An 18,925-nucleotide genomic window follows, 5' to 3' on the forward strand; every position below is an offset into this window, starting at 1 on the left:
TTCTAATCTAAATTTTAACACAATTTTGGCAGCTTTTCCAGCCAGAGGAGAAGGGAGTTGTTTATAGACCCATTATTCCACAACCTCCCCTGCCCCTGATATTCTGCTAGGTCTATATGTTCTACTTGAAAGGGACCTTCCTTTATTATTTTTAATATAGTATTTGAGCCTAGTATTTTGCTAGGTCTACATGTTCTACTTCAAAGAGATCTTCCTTTATTATTTTAATACAGTATTTATTGTGTTTTTTCCTCAAAAGAACTAAAATCTCACTGTACTAAGAACTTGATCCCAATGTAAAAAGAACTTAAAAGGTTAAAACATCCATGAGATATATATATATATATATATATATATATATATATATATATATATATATATATATATAGTGGGGTAAAGGAACAGGAAAACAAAGAAGGAGGTATAGGAAAAGGAAAAGTTTGGAGACATTGACTTTCTAAAAAAGGACTGAAAAAGAATTTAATGGACACCAAGGATTGGTGACCCAAATTTATTGCCTTTCTTTTTTTCTATGTAGTATCACTTTATTAGTTCCAAACCCCAAATGCTCATCATATCAATTTGATTGACCCATTTTTTCTCTCTAACCAATGAAACATTTGGAATGAGAAATTTACATCCTATAGGCAATGGTAAATTTTGGATCCTGTAACTGAATGACTTTTAGTAAAATTTAATTCAGTTACTGATAACCCTTAGGTAATGCATTTTCTTTATTTTCAACATTTTACTAAAATATATTTCTTAACTATATACTTTCCTACTTTACTTCAATAGAGACTATTGAAAATAACTGAACCTTTACTTTTTGACTCAGGGTTTTACTATGGAAATCAATTATTGTACTGTGCTATAAAATAATAATGCTTACAACATGGTAAGTTATATGGAGTGACTTTCTCCTTTACTAAAGAACCCCAGACCATTTAATGATTTCTCACAACAATTCTCTTTTATTTTTCCTTTCTTCTCCTTTTTAGTGAGTAATATTTAATGAATATTCTTAGTTTTGGTGCTATCAAGGTGTTTTCAACAGCAATCACTATTACCAAAGCCCCATCCTGTTTTGTTAAAAAAAAAAAAAAAGATACCAGGTTTGGTAAAATTATGTGTAAAATAAGATAAGGTATGTTTTAAGATCAAGTGTTGTCTTTTCAGTAAAGTACATGGGTCTTGTGACATCTATATTGGCTGCATTCTGCACAAGTGAAGTTGTTAGATAGCTGAGTTTCATATTCATGTGATATTCATTTTACTATTGCATTTTACTTTTTTATGGGTACACGATATAGATATCTAGTAAACTATATAAGTAACTATATATATGAACTATAAAACTATAAAAGTAAGCCATAAATTTGCAGTGCACTAAGATCACTTAAAATTCCTATGTTAAGGTAGGTATTGTGATGAGAACATGGTAGGTTGTTTGCTTTCTTAGAAATCTTGTCCAAAGTTGCCCTCCAGATGTAGTAGATCTTGAGTTTAAATCTTACCAATTCACTATGCTTTCCCATTGAAAGTTTTAAAATATTGAAATTACAAACAAATACATCATGCTTCCTATGCATATTTTTATTTGAAAAGCCATAACACAGTGACTTATTTTGAATATCTGTAATATTCACTTTTTTGAACCATAAATTGAAATTATATATATCCCCAAACATTTCCCTTTTTTTTAAACATCTTTATTGGAGTATAATTGCTTTACATTGTTGTGTTAGTTTCTGCTGTATAATGAAGTGAATCAGCTACACATATACATATATCCAGCTAGTGGGAAGCAGCCACATATTTCTTTTAAAATATTTCTCTCGAGTGTATACTTTAGAACCTTTTAGTTTTTCTCCCCTGCCTCCTTCTCTTGTGACATTTATATTCATTTGTCCCTCTGCTTATAATTCTCACTTCTGCTGTTTAGTAAAGCTAAATAAGAATGAGTTTTAAATTCCCATAGCCTCATGTGAAGCAAAATGGAGCATCTCAGTTTCTGGGACATTTTATTAGATAAGTACTAATTATAAAAGTAAAATGTCCAACAGAAGTGGCCAACTCCATTTCAGGGGTTTCTCACCATAGTGGAAGGAGAATGTTCTTTGAGGTCAAGTTAAATTAATTTTGATTCCTTGCTCTGCCAGTAGCTGACAGGATATCTTTCCACAAGCTAGTTAATATTTCTGAATCTCAGTTTCTTCATTTATACAATTAGAAAATAATACCTAGCAAAGGAGCTAATATATATGAAAACACATAATGGGGATTCAATACATGTTAGCTTTTATTTATAGTATTACAACATTTAATGTTGTATATAATATAAATATACATTGAAAATTGGATAATTTATGTGGTTTTCAAAAGCACATCACACAAAGTTAACCAAATACACTCTGCACCGTGTTTGTGCAAGGCTAGTTCATTTAATGTTTTCACTTATTTATTTTTTGAAATTCTTAATAGATTAATGTGTTTTGGTAGTTTATAATATGGTATGCATTTTGAAATAATTATAAAGTTTACTAATAATTTTATGGAATATAATATTTCTTATTGCATATTTTAAGAAGAATCATGATTCAGTGTAATAATACTAAGATTATTATAATAAATTACTTATATAAAAGTACATAGTTTGTAATCAAATTCTAAATGCCAACCACTGGTATTTTTATTAATTTTTGGTTTATAAAAGTAATACATATTCACTGTATAAGATTTGGTAAATCGAGAAAAACATAAAGAAGAAAATAACTACCACAAATTAATGACAAACTGGGAAAAATATTTGCAACTTGTGACAAAGTGCTGCTACCTCCAGTAGGAAATTGCTCTTATAAATCAATTAAAAATGACAAATACCCTAATATAAAAATTAGTAGAGGTAATCAGTAAGCAACTCTATCAAAGTGATATAGTAACCAGAGAACCTCAAATCAAAACAGCAATTATATACCTTTTCTTAACTCCTGGGCTAGTAGAGACTACAAAAAGATAATGCAAAGTGTTGTTGAGGGTGTGGGGAAACCAGAACTCTTATACATTGGAGGGTAGCTTGAAAATATCAAAAAGCCTAGCAATTTTCCTTCTAAAGATGGCATTCTAATGGACCAATAGTACAAAGATGCATGCACAGTGAAGTGTATTGCTATATGGTTTAAAATAGTGAATATTTCTAAAAGTAATCTAAATATCTAGCAATGTTAAATTAACCAAGTTATGATATATTCATAGAAGTTGTTAAATCTGAAGATGCCTAGTGTATATTTCTTTAACAATACTATGAGCATTTTCCAATGTCATTAAACATCCTACCTCTAGTATGTTTCCAATTTTTCACTATTATACATAAATATGATGAACATCTTTGCATATAAACTTTGTATACATCTAGGATTACTTTTAGGATAAATTCCCAGAAATGAATTTACTAGGTCAAGGGATATAAACATTTTAGGGTTCTTGCTACACATTAATTGGAAGGGTTTTGAGGAAAAGAAGAATAATACAATTCTCCTATCAAAGTTCCTAGATATTTATTACGTGCTGGTCCCTGATTATCTCTGACCTTATACTTTAGTTACTTTTTCTTTTATTTTTTTCTTTTAAATTTGTATAGGCCTTGATTTTATGACAAATGAGAATATAATTTATCACATAGGAATTGTTTTTTCTTGTTTTTTGGTTAAGAACTTTTCCATAATATCATTTTTTTTATCCTTCCAGACGTGGGTTGGCAATAAGAGAAGAAAAATGAGTAGTAAGAATTCTGAATCAGGAGCAGCAACAACAGGAACTGTTTCTGGTACTCCTTTGGCAGCTCCAGACGTTACAGTCAGAAATGTGGTTAATATTGCTCCAACCTCAAGACAACAGTCTTCTTGGATATCACCCAATAATGATGTCATTGTAACTGGTATATACAGTCCAGCCAGTTCATCAAGTAGGCAAGGGACAACCAAACATACAAATACACAAATTACAGAAGCACATAAAATCCCTAGTCAGAAAACAGCCAGTAAAAATGATACTGAGTTTCAGTTGCACATTCCTGTTCAAAGACAAGTAGCACACTGTAAAAATGCCTCTCTGCTCTTAGGTGAAAAAACAATTATTTTGTCCAGACAGACAAGTGTGCTAAATGCTGGAAACTCTGTATACAATCACACAAAGAAACACTATGGAAGCTCTTCAATGCAAGCCTCTGAGTTGACGGTACCACAAAAGCCATCTGTGTGCCACCAACCTTGCAAAATTGAACCAGTCGGAATTCAAAGATCATATAAGCCTGAACACACGGGTCTAGCATCACATAACTTATGCGGGCAAAAGCCACCTATTAGAGACCCTTACTGCAGAACACAAAACTTGGAAATCCGTGAAGTATTTTCATTGGCAGTTAGTGATTACCCCCAGAGAATTCTGGGAGGAAATGCCCCACAGAAGCCTCCTAGTTCAACAGAAGGAACTTGTTTGTCCATTGCAATGGAGACTGGAGATGCTGATGATGAGTATGCCAGAGAGGAAGAGTTGGCATTGATGGGAGCACAGATACCAAGCTACTCAAGATTTTATGAAAGTGGCAGTTCCCTTCGAGCTGAGAACCAAAGTACAGTTTTGCCCAGACCAGGAAGAAATATGCCAAATTCACCAATGGTGAATATTAGAGACTTGTCAGACAATGTACTGTATCAAAACAGAGAATACCATTTGACACCACGGACCTCATTACATACAGCATCTACTACAATGTACAGTAATACAAATCCATCACGGAGTAATTTTTCTTCACATTTTGCATCATCAAACCAATTGAGGTTATCACAAAACCAAAACAATTACCAGGTAATGTGTATGTTTATTTTATAAAAGTTTTATAAAAGTTTGTTTGGTCTAAAAAATTGTGTTGGTAATCAATTAGACTTGAGATCTGGGTCACAACTTATATTTTGAAGTACTTTGATTTGTTTGCTTCTAAATAGTGGTTTGGGGTCAACTCTTTAAAGAATCTTGTGCTTTCTTTGTCACGTTTAAAAATGGTGCATCCTTTTTTTTTCATGGAATATAATAATTTTTATAACATGGTAACTATCTCCTGACATTTCAAATAGTTTTGTTCAGGAAATAATAGCCTTATGGGAAGCATGGCATTTCCTATCACTAAAATAGGACTGAATTGGCTAGACTCATCCTCTTGAACATAGATTATTCCTGTTATGACTTTTACTTGCAGTTTAGGAAGATGTCACTAGATGAGTGGTGCTTTCCCTGAGTACATAGTCAGGCAAGTCAATCATTTCTCTAGGCGACAATGGTTGAGAAATCAGAGCCTGCAGTAACTCAGCCAGCTGTTTTTTTTCTAGAAGTAAATGCTTTATTAAAACATTAAGTGCAACGTTAATCAAATTGTCTTTTTTAAAATGTTTAGAGGGAAGAGACACATTCAAAGTACGAATTAAAGCAATTTTCGACCTGTGCAAAAAATAAGCATTATTTTTTTACTGTTTCACATATTTAGTTGTTTAGATATGCTTCAGATAATCTCAACAGTGAGGTATAAACCTACCTCAGAATATCTCTTAAGGCCATAGATCTTCTTTCTGAAAAAATCTGCTTTAGAGAATTTGAATAGCGAAGCAGGAATGTTTGCCATTTTTTCTTGCTGCTAGCTAGACCCTTTAATTTGTTCAACCACAGTATTTTTTATCTGTATTTAAAATGCTTCCAGGCTATTATCAACCAGTATAAGGAACCAACTTCTCTTGACTCCTTTTATCTTATAGCTCCCTGCTACAAAATGAAAAGCAATAATAGAGTATAGGAAGTATCCCTCTGGCACCTATCTCTAACAGAATAGTACTCCATCGTCATCATTAGTAGACATTTCTTATTAAGGATCTTTTCATTTTTCTGTGTTTGCTCTTTCCTAAAGCATGCTTAAAGTAACATTGAACTATACCTTTAAGATCCTTCCCAATGCCCCTTTTCATTCACCTCTTTTGTACTTTTTACCCCTTCAGCAGTGTTGTTCCTAATAATTGTAATAATAATAACATTTATGATTTGTTGAGGGCCTTGCATGTACTAGGCACCATCAGTAAATTTATATACCTGATCTAATTTAATCTTCATGGCAATCTGGTCATATAAGCATGTTATCCATGTTTTAATATCTTGTCTAGAATCATACAACCAATACAAGACAGAACCAGGATTCCAACTCAGAAATATATCATGTGGGTTTTTTTTTTCTGCTTTACCATGCAGCCTAACAATTTCAACTTTATTAGAATATTTGGAGGCTTGAGAGTGCAAAGTTTAAGTTTTAATTTTTCATAAATCGATTGCTCCGTAAAGGATAATTTAGCCTAAAAAAAAGACCTTTTTACAGTCTTTATCTTTTTTCCTGGCAGAACTTTTAAAGAAATAAAATTTATTTTATATAAAAGATCATTTTAAATGGAATAAAACTTAACAATATTTTTGGAAAAGTAATCTCTTTAAAGAAAGACAATCTGACATAATTTAGAGCATGGGCTTAAAGCCAGACAGACCTGGATTCAAATCTAGGCTCTGCTACTTTCTACTCATGTGACCTCAGGCAAGTGTCATAACATCTCTGGGTAACAGTTTCCTAATTTGAATAATGCACTTAATAATATATACTTCACAAGAATGCTATAAATAAAATAATACAATCTGTGCAAGCTTCCGTATACATTCCCTGGCACATAAATTTTCTTGTACTTATGACATCATAGTTGGAAAGTTAATGAAACTCTGCTAGTCCAGGTCTTTATATTCCATTTCAAGTAAAATATTGCACAGCCCACAGTTATCACAGTGTGATTGAGGAAGAAATAGCTGTAGTGCTGGCTGAAAGAAGATTGGTGATCAGCTTTCAACCTCACCATAATCTATGTATTAAAAGCCCATATATTTCTATTTATATTATAACAGAACTCCTCCAACTTGATCTGAGACAGTATGGTAGAGAGTCTTTGCATAGAACTCTTGGGGCATCACTTTGCCCCACCTTTCTTTTTTGTTTGTTTTTATTTATATATTTTTACATTGAAGTATAGTAGACACAATATGATATTAGTTTCATGCCCCACCTTTATTTTAATTAGTAGAGATTTTAGGGAACCAAGGTAGCCTGGGGAAGTGTAGTCCATGAAGACTAATGTTTTAGTCCATTTGGGTTTCTATTACAAAAATATCCTAGACTGGGTGACTTGAAACCCAACAAACATTTATTTCTCACAGTTCTAGAGTCTGGGAAGCCCAAGATCAAGGTGCTGGCCGATTTAGTACCTGGTGAGTGCCTGCTTCCTAATTCATAGATCGCTATCTTCTCACTGAGTCTTTACATGTCAGAAGTAGTAAGGGAGCCCTCTGGGGTCTCTTTTGTAAGGACACTAATCCCATTCATGAGGGCTCCATTCTCACAACCTAATCACCTCCCAAAACCTCTACCTCCAATTGCCATTACTTTGGGGATTAGGTTTCAACATATGAATTCAGCTGCGACCCAAACTTTCAGTCCATGGTAGTTATCCTCCAAGATTCTGATGACACTCTATTACCAAGCTATATTATTAGTAGATCTGGACTTAGAAAAATAAAACCTATGACCATCTTGTCAACTTTCTAGCTATGAAACTATAAGCAAGCAAGCAATTCTCTTTAGTTTCTGACCCTGGGACTATAATATAACAGAGATATCTGCCTCTTCTCTCTGTTGTACCAGGTATCTTCAAGCCGAGGTCCTATTCCTAGAGTATAGCCTAGTTGCAAGCTATATAGGTGACTGAGTACAAACTGAGGAAATCCATGAGAATGCTAAAGAGTTGAAATCAGCACTGTTTTGGAGTCACTTTGGAATACCATATTAAGAGTTGAAGTGATGGTAAGGAAACTGTCAGGAGGTAACTATACCAGGATACTATAGCCCAGTTCTATTTCAAAATCTCTATGGGTTGACCTCACTCCTTTGGAGCTAGATTGCAACTGTATTGGTCTCCAAAGTGCCTTTCACTTTTCATATTATGTCTATGTCAGCCCATCTTGAGTGCTGTGTTGATTACAGATTAATAATTGATGATAATCTATGTGAAGATATTGGGGTATTTTGGAAAACAAGTGCTATACATTCAGGATTTTGTTGTAATTATTATTGTTACTTAAAAATTAACTATATTCCCAACTCTTGTGAACTTCTTAAGAACTTAGAAGTTAATAGACATAGAGCACTTTGAGCTTTCTTTAAAAGCTACTAAAAAAGTACAATGTATCCCCCACCAGTGGGAGTAATTTGGTATTACCCTCCAAATTTATTCAGTATTTGTGTGCTTAAGTTCACTTTTTAAATAAACATGGAAATTTAATAGTTGTAAAAACTTTAAACATCATGACATTCTAAACCAATAAAAATGGTATTTTGACCTGAGGAAAGTGAGGGCCAGTAAGATTGACTTTGCTAAAATAACTCTCAGGCAAATAGTGAACTTTAAAAAAGCAATAGTAATCTGTGTTGAATAGGTGTAGTTATCATGGATCATTTTTAAATGACTTTATTAAGATATAATTCACATAGTACAGCAGTCACACATCAGAAGTGTACAATTAAATAGTTTTTAATATATTCACAGCTCTGTTCAAGCAGTACCACAATCGAATTTTAGAACATTTTGTTACTTCAAAAATAAACTACATACTGATTAGCACAACAAATCCCCCATCCCAGTACTAGACAACCGTTAATCTTTCTCTATGGATTTACCTATTCTGAATATTATTATAAGTGGCATAATACAATATAATGTTTTTTATGACTGGCTTCTTTCAGTTAGCATAATGTTTTCAAGGTCCATGCTATAGTATGTATCAGCACTTCATTCTTTTACATTGCTCTATGATATTCCATTGTGTCTATATAGCATAAATTGTTTATCCATTCATTAGTTGATGGACATTTGAGTTGTTTACATATTGTCTATTATGAATAGTGCTGCTATGGACATTCATATACAAATTTCTGTGTGGAAATATGTTTTCATATCTCTTGGGTATATATCTATGAGTGCATTTCTAGTTCATATTGTGATTCTATGCTTAAAGTTTTGAGGAAATGCCAAAAGTTTTTCCAAAGTGGTTGTATCACTTTACAATCCAACCATCAATGTAAAAGAATTCTAATTTCTCCACATGCTGACCAACACTTGTCATGTCAGTCATTTGATTATAGCCAGTATCATGGGTGTGAAATATTTCAGGGAGATCTTGATTTGCATTTCCCTAACAGCTAACAATGTTAACTCCCTTTTCATGTGCTTATTGGCCATTCAAATATCTTATTTGGAGAAATGTCTATTCAGAGAATTTGGCCATTTTGTAAATTGTTCTTTGAGTTGTGTTTAGATCTTCATATTCTCTATACTGGTCCTTATCAGATATATGACTTGCAAATATTTCCTCTCACTCCATATGCTTCCTTTTCACTTTCTTGAGGGTATTGTTTAAACACAAATTTTAATTTTGATGAAGTCCAATTTATCTATTTTTTTCTGTCATTACTTGTGCTTTTGGTGTTGTATCTAAGAGCCTATTATCTAAGCCAAAATAACAAAGACTGACTTATATGTTTTCTTCTAAGAATTTTATACTTGTATCTCTTATATGTAGGCGTTTCAGCTGTTTTGATCTTGTTTTTGTGTATGATATGAGGTAGGAGTTCACCTTGATTATTTTGCATATAAATATCCAGCTGTCCCATCATCATTTGTTTAAAAGATTATACTTACCCCATTGAATGGTCTTGTCGTCCTTCTCTAAATCAATTAATCATATGGAAGAGTTTATTTCTGGACTCTCAGTTCTATTGAATTGATATATATGTTTCTTCTTATGCTGAAACAACACTGTTTGTTTGTATTACTGTACCTTTGTAGTAAGTTTTGAAATTGTGAAGTGTGAGTCCTCCAAATGTCTACTATTTTACCTAAATTATTTTAACTATTCTAGGTCCCTTAAATTTGCATATGAATTTTAAGATCAGCTTATCAACTTCTGCAAAAACGACAGATGGAATTTTGATACAGATCATATTCAATCTGTAGATCAATTTGGGGAGTATTGCCATATTAATAATACTGTGTCTTCTGATCCATGAACATGGTATGCCTTTCCACTTATTAGGTCTTCTTTAATTTCTTTTAACAATGTGTTAAAAAGAAATGTGTCTTGCACTTATTTTGCTAAATTTATATATAAGTATATAACTTTTAACATTATTTTAAATGGAATTTCTTTCTTAATTTAATTGTTGGATTGTTCATTGATTTTTGTACATTCATCTTGTATCCTGAAAAAGTACTGAACTAATCTATTAGTTATATTAGACACTAGTGGATTGCTTAGGGTTGTATTTATGTAAAATCATGCCATCTATAAGCACAAATAGTTTTACTTGTGTAAAAACTTACTACATTTTCTTTTTCTTGACTAATTGCTAGAACCTCCAATCCAATGCTAAGTAGAAGTGGTAAGACATCTTTCTCTTCTTCTTAATCTTAAATGGAAAAAAATTCAGCATCTCGCAATTAAATATGGTGTTACCTGTGGTGTTTTTGTAGATGGTCTTTATCAGGATGATAAAGAATAAAAGACCCCTTTTATTCCTGGTTTAGAGTGCTTTCATCATGAAAATGTGCTGGATTTTTGTCAAATGCTATTTCTGTATCTAAAGAGGTATATTCATGTGCATTTTTCCATTTATTTTTATATTAATATGGAGCATTACATTTTTTTCTTTTCATTTTCTTTTTTTGATATTTATTTTGCATATCTTTTTCAGTTTTACTAAGTACAGTACTGTATAAATTTAAAGTGTTCAGCATAATGATTTCATTTACATATATTGTGAAATTATTACTAAGTAATAAGTCTAGTTAACATCCATTATCTAATGCATAGATTTTAAAAAGAAAAAGAAAAAAAATATTTCTTTCCTTGTGATGAGAACTCTTGGGAACTACTTTCTCAACAACTTTCAAATATACCATACAGCAGCAGTGTTAACTATAGTCATGACACTGTACATTATATCCCTAGTACTTATTTATCTTGTAAGTGGAACTTTGTACCTTTTGATCATCTTCGTCCAATTCCCACTCCCCCACTTCCTGCCTCTGGGAACTGCAAATCAGATCTCCTTTTCTATGAGGCTGATTTTTTTGTCTGTTCATTTGTTTTAGATCTCACATATGAGATCATACAACTAATTGTCTTTCTTTGTCTGACTTATTTCATGTAGCATAACGCCCTTGAGGTCCATTCATGTTACTGCCAATGGAAGGATTTCATTCTTTTTTATGGCTGAATAATATTCAATTCTATATATATTTCACAACTTCTTTATCCATTAATCTGTTGATGGGCACTTAGGTTGTTTCCATGTCTTGGCTATTGTAAATAATGCTGCTATGAATATGAGCGTGCAAATATCTTTTCAAGTTAGAGTTTTCATTTCCATTAGATATATTCCCAGAAGTGAAGTTGCTTGATTATATGGTAGTTTTATTTTTAAATTATTGAGGATCCTTAATACTGTTTTGTGTAGTGCCAATACCAATTTACAATCCCACCAACAGTGTGCACATCTTTGACAGCATTTTTAATCTCTTGTCTTTTTGATGATAGGCATTATAACAAGCATGAGGTGATACCTCATTGTGAGATTAATTTCCATTTACCTTATGATTAGTGATGCTGAGCACATTCCATATACCTGCTGGTTATTCATTTATCTTCTTTGGAAAATATCTATTGATATTTTAATTGGATTATTAAATTGGATTATTTGTTTTTTGCTATTGAGTTGTATGAATTTTTTAATATATTTTGGATATTAACCTCTAACCAGATACATGGCTTGCAAATATTTTTTCTAATTCCATAGATTGTCCTTACATTTTATCAATCATTTCTTTTGCTGTGCAGAAGCTTTTTAGTTTGATGTAGCTCCACTTGTCTATTTTTGATTTTGTTGCTTGTGCTTTAGGTGTCATATACAAAAAAATCATTGTGAAGATCCATGTCAAGGAGATTGTTTTTCTGTTTTCTTCTAGGGGTCTTATGGTTTCTAGTCTTATATTTAAGTCCTTAATCCATTCTCACTTAATTTTGGGGAGTAATGTAAGATAGTGGTCTAATTTCATTCTTTTGCATGTGAATATCCAGTTTTCCCAGCACCATTTATTGAAGAGATTGTCTTTTCTCCACTGAGTGATCTTGTCTTCATAGTTAAATATTAGTTGAACATATATGGATTGGTTCATTTCTGAGCTTTTGATTCTGCTCCATTGGTCTATGCATCTGTTTTTATGCCAGTACCATGCTGTTTTGATTACTATCACTTTTTTCCTTCCAGTTTTATTGAGATACAATTGACATACAGCACCATATAAGTTTTAATGTGTACAGCTTAATTTTTTTTTTTTTTTAGCGGTACACGGGCCTCTCACCGCTGTGGCCTCTCCTGTTGCGGAGCACAGGCTCCGGACGCGCAGGCTCAGAGGCCATGGCTCACGGGCTCAGCTGCTCCACGGCACGTGGGCTCCTCCCAGACTGGGGCACGAACCCGTGTCCCCTGCATCGGCAGGCGGACTCTCAACCACTGCGCCACCAGGGAAGCCCCCAGCTTAATGTTTTGACTTACATACATCATGAAATGATTACCATCATATCATATAGCCACAGATTTAAAAAAAGAACAAAGTGTTTTTCCTTGTGATGAGAACTCAGGATTTATTCTCTTAACAACTTTCATATATAGCATACAGCAGTATTAATTATATTAATCATGTTGTACATCATATCCCTAGTTCTTATTTATCTTATAACTGGAAGTTGGCATCTTTTGGACCACCTTCATCCAATTCTCCTTCTCCCCTTCCCTGACTCTGGTAACCACAAATCTGATCTCTTTCTATGAGCTTGTTTATTTGTTGGTTGAAGCATAATTGACCTACAACACTATGTGAGTTCCAGGTATAAAACATAGTGAGTTGATATTTCCATACATTACAAAATGATCACCATGATAAGTCTAGTTACCATGTCACCATACAAAGATATTACATGATTATTGACTATATTCCCTAAGCTGAACATTTCTTCCCCCTGACTCATTTATTTTGCAACTGGAAGTTTGTACCTCTTAACTCTCACCTATTTCACTCATTCCCCACCCCCCCAGCAACCACCTATTTGTTCTCTATCTCTATGGCTCTGTTTCTGTTTTGTTATGTTTGTTCATTTGTTTTGTTTTTTAGATTCCACATATAAGTGAAATCATGTGATATTTGTCTTTCTCTGTCTGACTTATTTCACTTAGCATAATGTCCTCTAGGTCCATCCATGTCACAGATGGCAAGATTTCATTCTTTATTATGGCTGAGTAATATTACAGTGTGTGTGTGTGTGTGTGTGTGTGTGTGTGTGTGTGTGTGTGTGTGTATCAGATTTCTCTTTATTCAATCATCTATTGATGGGCACTTAGGTAGCTTCCATATCTTGGCTATTGCGGATAATGCTGCAATGAACATAGGGGTGCATATATATTTTTGAAACAATGTTTTTGTTTTACTCAGCAAAATACCCAGAAGTGGAATTGCTAGATCATATGGTAGTTCTATTTTTAATTTTTTGAGGATCCTCCATCTTGTTTTCCATAGTGATTACTGTAGCTTTTTAATATAGATTGAAATCAGGGACTGTGATACCTCCTGCCTTGCTCTTTCTCTGAATTGTTTTGGCTATTTGGAGTCTTTTGTGGTTCCACATGAATTTTGGGATTATTTTCTACTTCTATAAAAAATGCTATTGGAATCTTTTTTTTTTTTTTTTTTTTTTAAACATCTTTATTGGAGCATAATTGCTTTACAATGGTATGTTAGTTTCAGCTTCACAACAAAATGAATCAGTTATATATATACATATGTTCCCATATCTCTTCCCGCTTGCGTCACCCTCCCTCCCACCCTCCCTATCCCACCCCTCCAGGCGGTCACACAGCACCGAGCTGATCTCCCTGTGCTATGCGGCTGCTTCCCACTAGCTATCTACCTTACGTTTGGTAGTGTATACATGTCCATGCCTCTTTATTGCTTTGTCACCGTTTACCCTTCCCCCTCCCCATAGCCTCAAGTCCATTCTCTAGTAAGTCTGTGTCTTTATTCCTGTTTCACCCCTAGGTTTTTCATGACATTTTTTTTTTTCTTAAATTCCATATATATGTGTTAGCATACGGGTCTCTTGTAGACAGCAAATATATGGGTCTTGTTTTTGTATCCATTCAGCCAATCTGTGTCTTTTGGTGGGAGCATTTAGTCCATTTACATTTAAGGTAATTATCGATATGTGTGTTCCCATTCCCATTTTCTTAATTGTTTTGGGTTTGTTATTGTAGGTCTTTTCCTTCTTTTGTGTTTCTTGCCTAGAGAAGTTCCTTTAGCATTTGTTGTAAAGGTGGTTTGGTGGTGCTGAACTCTCTCAGCTTTTGCTTGTCTCTAAAGGTTTTAATTTCTCCATCAAATCTGAATGAGATCCTTGCTGGGTAGAGTAATCTTGGTTGCAGGTTTTTCTCCTTCAACACTTTCAATATGTCCTGCCACTCCCTTCTGGCTTGCAGAGTTTCTGCTGAAAGATCAGCTGTTAACCTTATGGGGATTCCCTTGTGTGTTATTTGTTGTTTTTCCCTTGCTGCTTTTAATATGTTTTCTTTGTATTTAATTTTTGACAGTTTGATTAATATGTGTCTTGGCGTATTTCTCCTTGGATTTATCCTGTATGGGACTCTCTGTGCTTCCTGGACTTGATTAACTATTTCCTTTCCCATATTAGGGAAGTTTTCAACTATAATCTCTTCAAATATTTTCTCAGTCCCTTTCTTTTTCTCTTCTTCTTCTGGAACCCCTATAATTCGAATGTTGGTACGTTTAATGTTGTCCCAGAGGTCTCTGAGACTGTCCTCAGTTCTTTTCATTCTTTTTTCTTTATTCTGCTCTGCAGTAGTTATTTCCACTATTTTATCTTCCAGGTCACTTATCCGTTCTTCTGCCTCAGTTATTCTGCTATTGATCCCATCTAGAGTACTTTTAATTTCATTTATTGTGTTGTTCATCGTTGCTTGTTTCATCTTTAGTTCTTCTAGGTCCTTGTTAACTGATTCTTGCATTTTGTCCATTCTATTGTCCATTCTATCTCCAAGATTTCGGATCAACCTTACTATCATTATTTTGAATTCTTTTTCAGGTAGACTGCCTATTTCCTCTTCATTTGTTAGGTCTGATGGGTTTTTATCTTGCTCCTTCATCTGTGGTGTGTTTTTCTGTCTTTTCATTTTGCTTATCTTACTGTGTTTGGGGTCTCCTTTTTTGCAGGCTGAAGGTTCGTAGTTCCTGTTGTTTTTTGTGTCTGTCCCCAGTGGCTAAGGTTGGTTCAGTGGGTTGTGTAGGCTTCCTGGTGGAGGGTACTAGTGCCTGTGTTCTGGTGGATGAGGCTAGATCTTGTCTTTCTGGTGGGCAGGTCCACGTCTGGTGGTGTGTTTTGGGGTGTCTGTAGACTTATTATGATTTTGGGCCACCTCTCTGCTAATGGGTGGGGTTGTGTTCCTGTCTTGCTAGTTGTTTGGCATAGGATGTCCAGCACTGTAGCTTGCTGGTCGTTGAGTGAAGCTGGGTGCTGGCATTGAGATGGAGATCTCTCGGAAATTTTTGCTGTTTGATATTATGTGCAGCTGGGAGGTCTCTTGTGGATCAGTGTCCTGAAGTTGGCTCTCCCACCTCAGAGGCACAGCACTGACTCCTGGCTGCAGCACCAAGAGCCTTTCATCCACAGGGCTCCTTAATTTGGGATGATTGGTTGTCTATTCAGGTATTCCACAGATGCAGGGTACATCAAGTTGATTGTGGAGCTTTAATCCGCTGCTTCTGATGCTGCTGGGAGAGATTTCCCTTTCTCTTCTTTGTTCTCACAGCTCCCAGGGGCTCAGCTTTGGATTTAGCCCCGCCTGTGCGTGTAGGTCGCCGGAGGGCGTCTGTTCTTTGCTCAGACAGGACGGGGTTAAAGGAGCCGCTGATTCGGAGGCTCTGGGTCACTCAGGCCCGGGGGTAGGGAGGGGCACGGAGTGTGGGGCGGGCCTGCGGCGGCAGAGTCCGGCGAGAAGTTGCAGCCTGAGGCGCGCCTGTGCGTTCTCCCGGGGGAGTTGTCCCTGGATCCCGGGACCCTGGCAGTGGCGGGCTGCACAGGCTCCCCGGAAGGGCGTGTGGCTAGTGACCTGTGTTCGCACACAGGCCTCCCGGTGGCGGCAGCAGCGGCCCTAGCGTCTCATGTCTGTCTCTGGGCTCCGCACTTTTAGCCGCGGCTCGCGCCCGTCCCTGGAGCTCTCTCAAGCAGCGTTCTTAATCCCCTCTCCTCGTGCACCAGGAAACAAAGAGGGACGTAAAAGTCTCTTGCCTCTTCGGCAGTTCCAGACTTCTCCCCGGACTCTCTCCCGGCCAGCCGCGGTGCACTAACGCCCTGCAGGCTGTGTTCACGCCGCCAACCTCAGTCCTCTCCCGGCGCTCCGACAAAAGCCGGAGCCTCAGCTCCCAGTCCCGCCCGCCCCGGCGGGCGAGCAGACAAGCCTCTCGGCTGGCGAGTTCCGGTCGGCCCGATCCTCTGCGCTGGAATCTGTCCGCTTTGTCCTCCGCACCCCTGTTGCTGTGCTCTCCTCCGCGGCTCCCAAGCTCCCCCACTCCGCCTCCCGAAGCCTCCACCCGCGAAGGGGCTTCCTAGTGTGTGGACACTTTTCCTCCTTCACAGCTCTCTCCCGCTGGTGCAGGACCCGTCCCTATCCTTTTGTCTCTGTTTAGTTTTTTCTTTTGCCCTACCCAGGTACGTGGGGGGTTTCTTGCCTTTTGGGAGGTCTGAGGTCTTCTGCCAGCGTTCAGTAGATGCTCTGTAGGAGTTGTTCCATGCGTAGATGTATTTCTGGTGTATCTGTGGGGAGGAACGTGATCTCCGCGTCTTACTCTTCCGCCATCTTCCCGGAAGTCCGCTATTGGAATCTTGATAGGGATTGCATTGAATCTATAGATGGCTTTGAGTAGTACTGACATTTTAACAATATTAATTTTTCCAATCCATGAACACAGGATACTGTTTTGCTTATCTGTGTCTTCTATTTCTTTCATTAATGTCCTGTAGTTTTCAGAGTAGACATCTTTCACCTCCTTGGTTTAATACATTCCTAAGTATTTTATTATTTTTTTAATTAATTAATTAATTAATTAATTTATGGCTTTGTTGGTTCTTCATTTCTGTGCAAGGGCTTTCTCTAGTTGTGGCAAGCAGGGGCCACTCTTCATTGCAGTGTGTGGGCCTCTCACTATCGCAGCCTCTCTTGTTGTGGAGCACAGGCTCCATATGCACAGGCTCAGTAATTGTGGCTCAAGGGCCCAGTTGCTCCATGGCATGTGGAATCTTCCCAGACCAGGGCTCGAACCTGTGCCCCCTGCATTGGCAGGCAGATTCTCAACTGCTGCACCACCAAGGAAGCCCTATTTTATTGTTTCAATGCTATTGTAAATGGGATTATTTTCTTTTTCAGATAATTCAATTGTTAGTGTATAGAAATGTTACTGATTTTTATATGTTAATGTTGTCTCAGTCTACTTTACTGAATTCATGAATTAACTCCAACAGTTTTTTGGTGGGCTCTAGGGTTTTTTATACATAAAATTTTGTCATGTGAAAATAGAGCCAATTTTATTTCTTCCTTTCCTCTTCCTTTCCACTTGTGATGTCTTTTATCTTTTTTTTCTTGCCCTATTACTCTGGCTAGGACTTCCAGTGCTAGCTTGAATAAGAGTGATGAGAGTCAACATCATTGTCTTATTCCTGATCTGAAAAGTAAGGCTTTCAACCTTTCACCATTGAGTATAATGTTAGCTGTGGGCTTTTCATATATGGTCTCTTTATGTTTAAGTGTGTTCGTTCTATATCTAATTTGCTAAAAGTTTTTACCATGAGGATTCTGATGTCACCCATATGGCAAAATAGTTTGCTCCTGACTTCACTTCCCCTCACAACAAAAACAACTAACAAGAAATGAAAACTAACAACACCTAGCAACTCAAGAATAAGACACTACTGAGAGAATCCTTGAACATGGAGATAAGGATGAATCATCCTGCTGCACCACAGAGACCAAGACAGACTGCATTAGAAGGGTAAGAGAAGGAGCTACATATAGACTGCATTGTCTCTCACCCAGGCCAGCAAAGCACCATGTGGACAGGTCTCAGCTGAGCCTTTGGTTCCTCTAGTGGGAAGAGAGAAAATAGGGGGACAACCAGCCCACCCCCAGCATTCTTCAGCACTTTGAAGGAGCAACTACTCTGCAACATGGACGTTCTCAGGGGAATCTGTGTGGCTTGACCACTGGGAATCTGAATGTGATGGGGGGAGAAGCTTGCAAAAACCAACATACAGATCTTGGAAGACTGCATTCATACTTGCAAATATGATAGTATATTTGTTATATAGTAATCCCACCCAGCAGCTCTGCTCATCTGTGGAACCAAGTTGGGGCTACATTCTGACCATGGAACATGGCGGGGTAAAGATCTGCCTGATTTGGATTCTCAAAGAGGAGTTTTGCTGACACACCTGCTGTGGAGAGTGCCTTCTGGCCCCGTCTGCCCAGAAGGGCTGGTGACAACTCTTGGAAGCTGTGAGGCTCAGTAACACTTGAGGTAAGAGGTGGGCAGATAGAGCCAATAGTTGGCAGAACAACATCAGTGGTCCTGTTCAGTAAGGGAACTTGGGATATGGGTTGGCTTTGGTTAAGACAACA

General features: G+C 36.4%; 1 protein-coding gene across 1 annotated transcript in view; it reads left to right on the top strand.

Moving 5' to 3' along the window:
• Positions 1–18,925, top strand: part of HDX (highly divergent homeobox) — a 181,589-nt gene that overhangs the window by 26,134 nt on the left and 136,530 nt on the right. The window contains exon 3 of the mRNA XM_067722881.1: positions 3,748–4,866. Within this exon, the coding sequence (XP_067578982.1) occupies positions 3,748–4,866 (1,119 nt within the window). The remainder of the gene's footprint in view (positions 1–3,747; positions 4,867–18,925) is intronic.

The sequence above is a fragment of the Pseudorca crassidens genome, chromosome X (genome assembly GCF_039906515.1).
Source record: "Pseudorca crassidens isolate mPseCra1 chromosome X, mPseCra1.hap1, whole genome shotgun sequence".
Taxonomy (NCBI): domain Eukaryota; kingdom Metazoa; phylum Chordata; class Mammalia; order Artiodactyla; family Delphinidae; genus Pseudorca; species Pseudorca crassidens.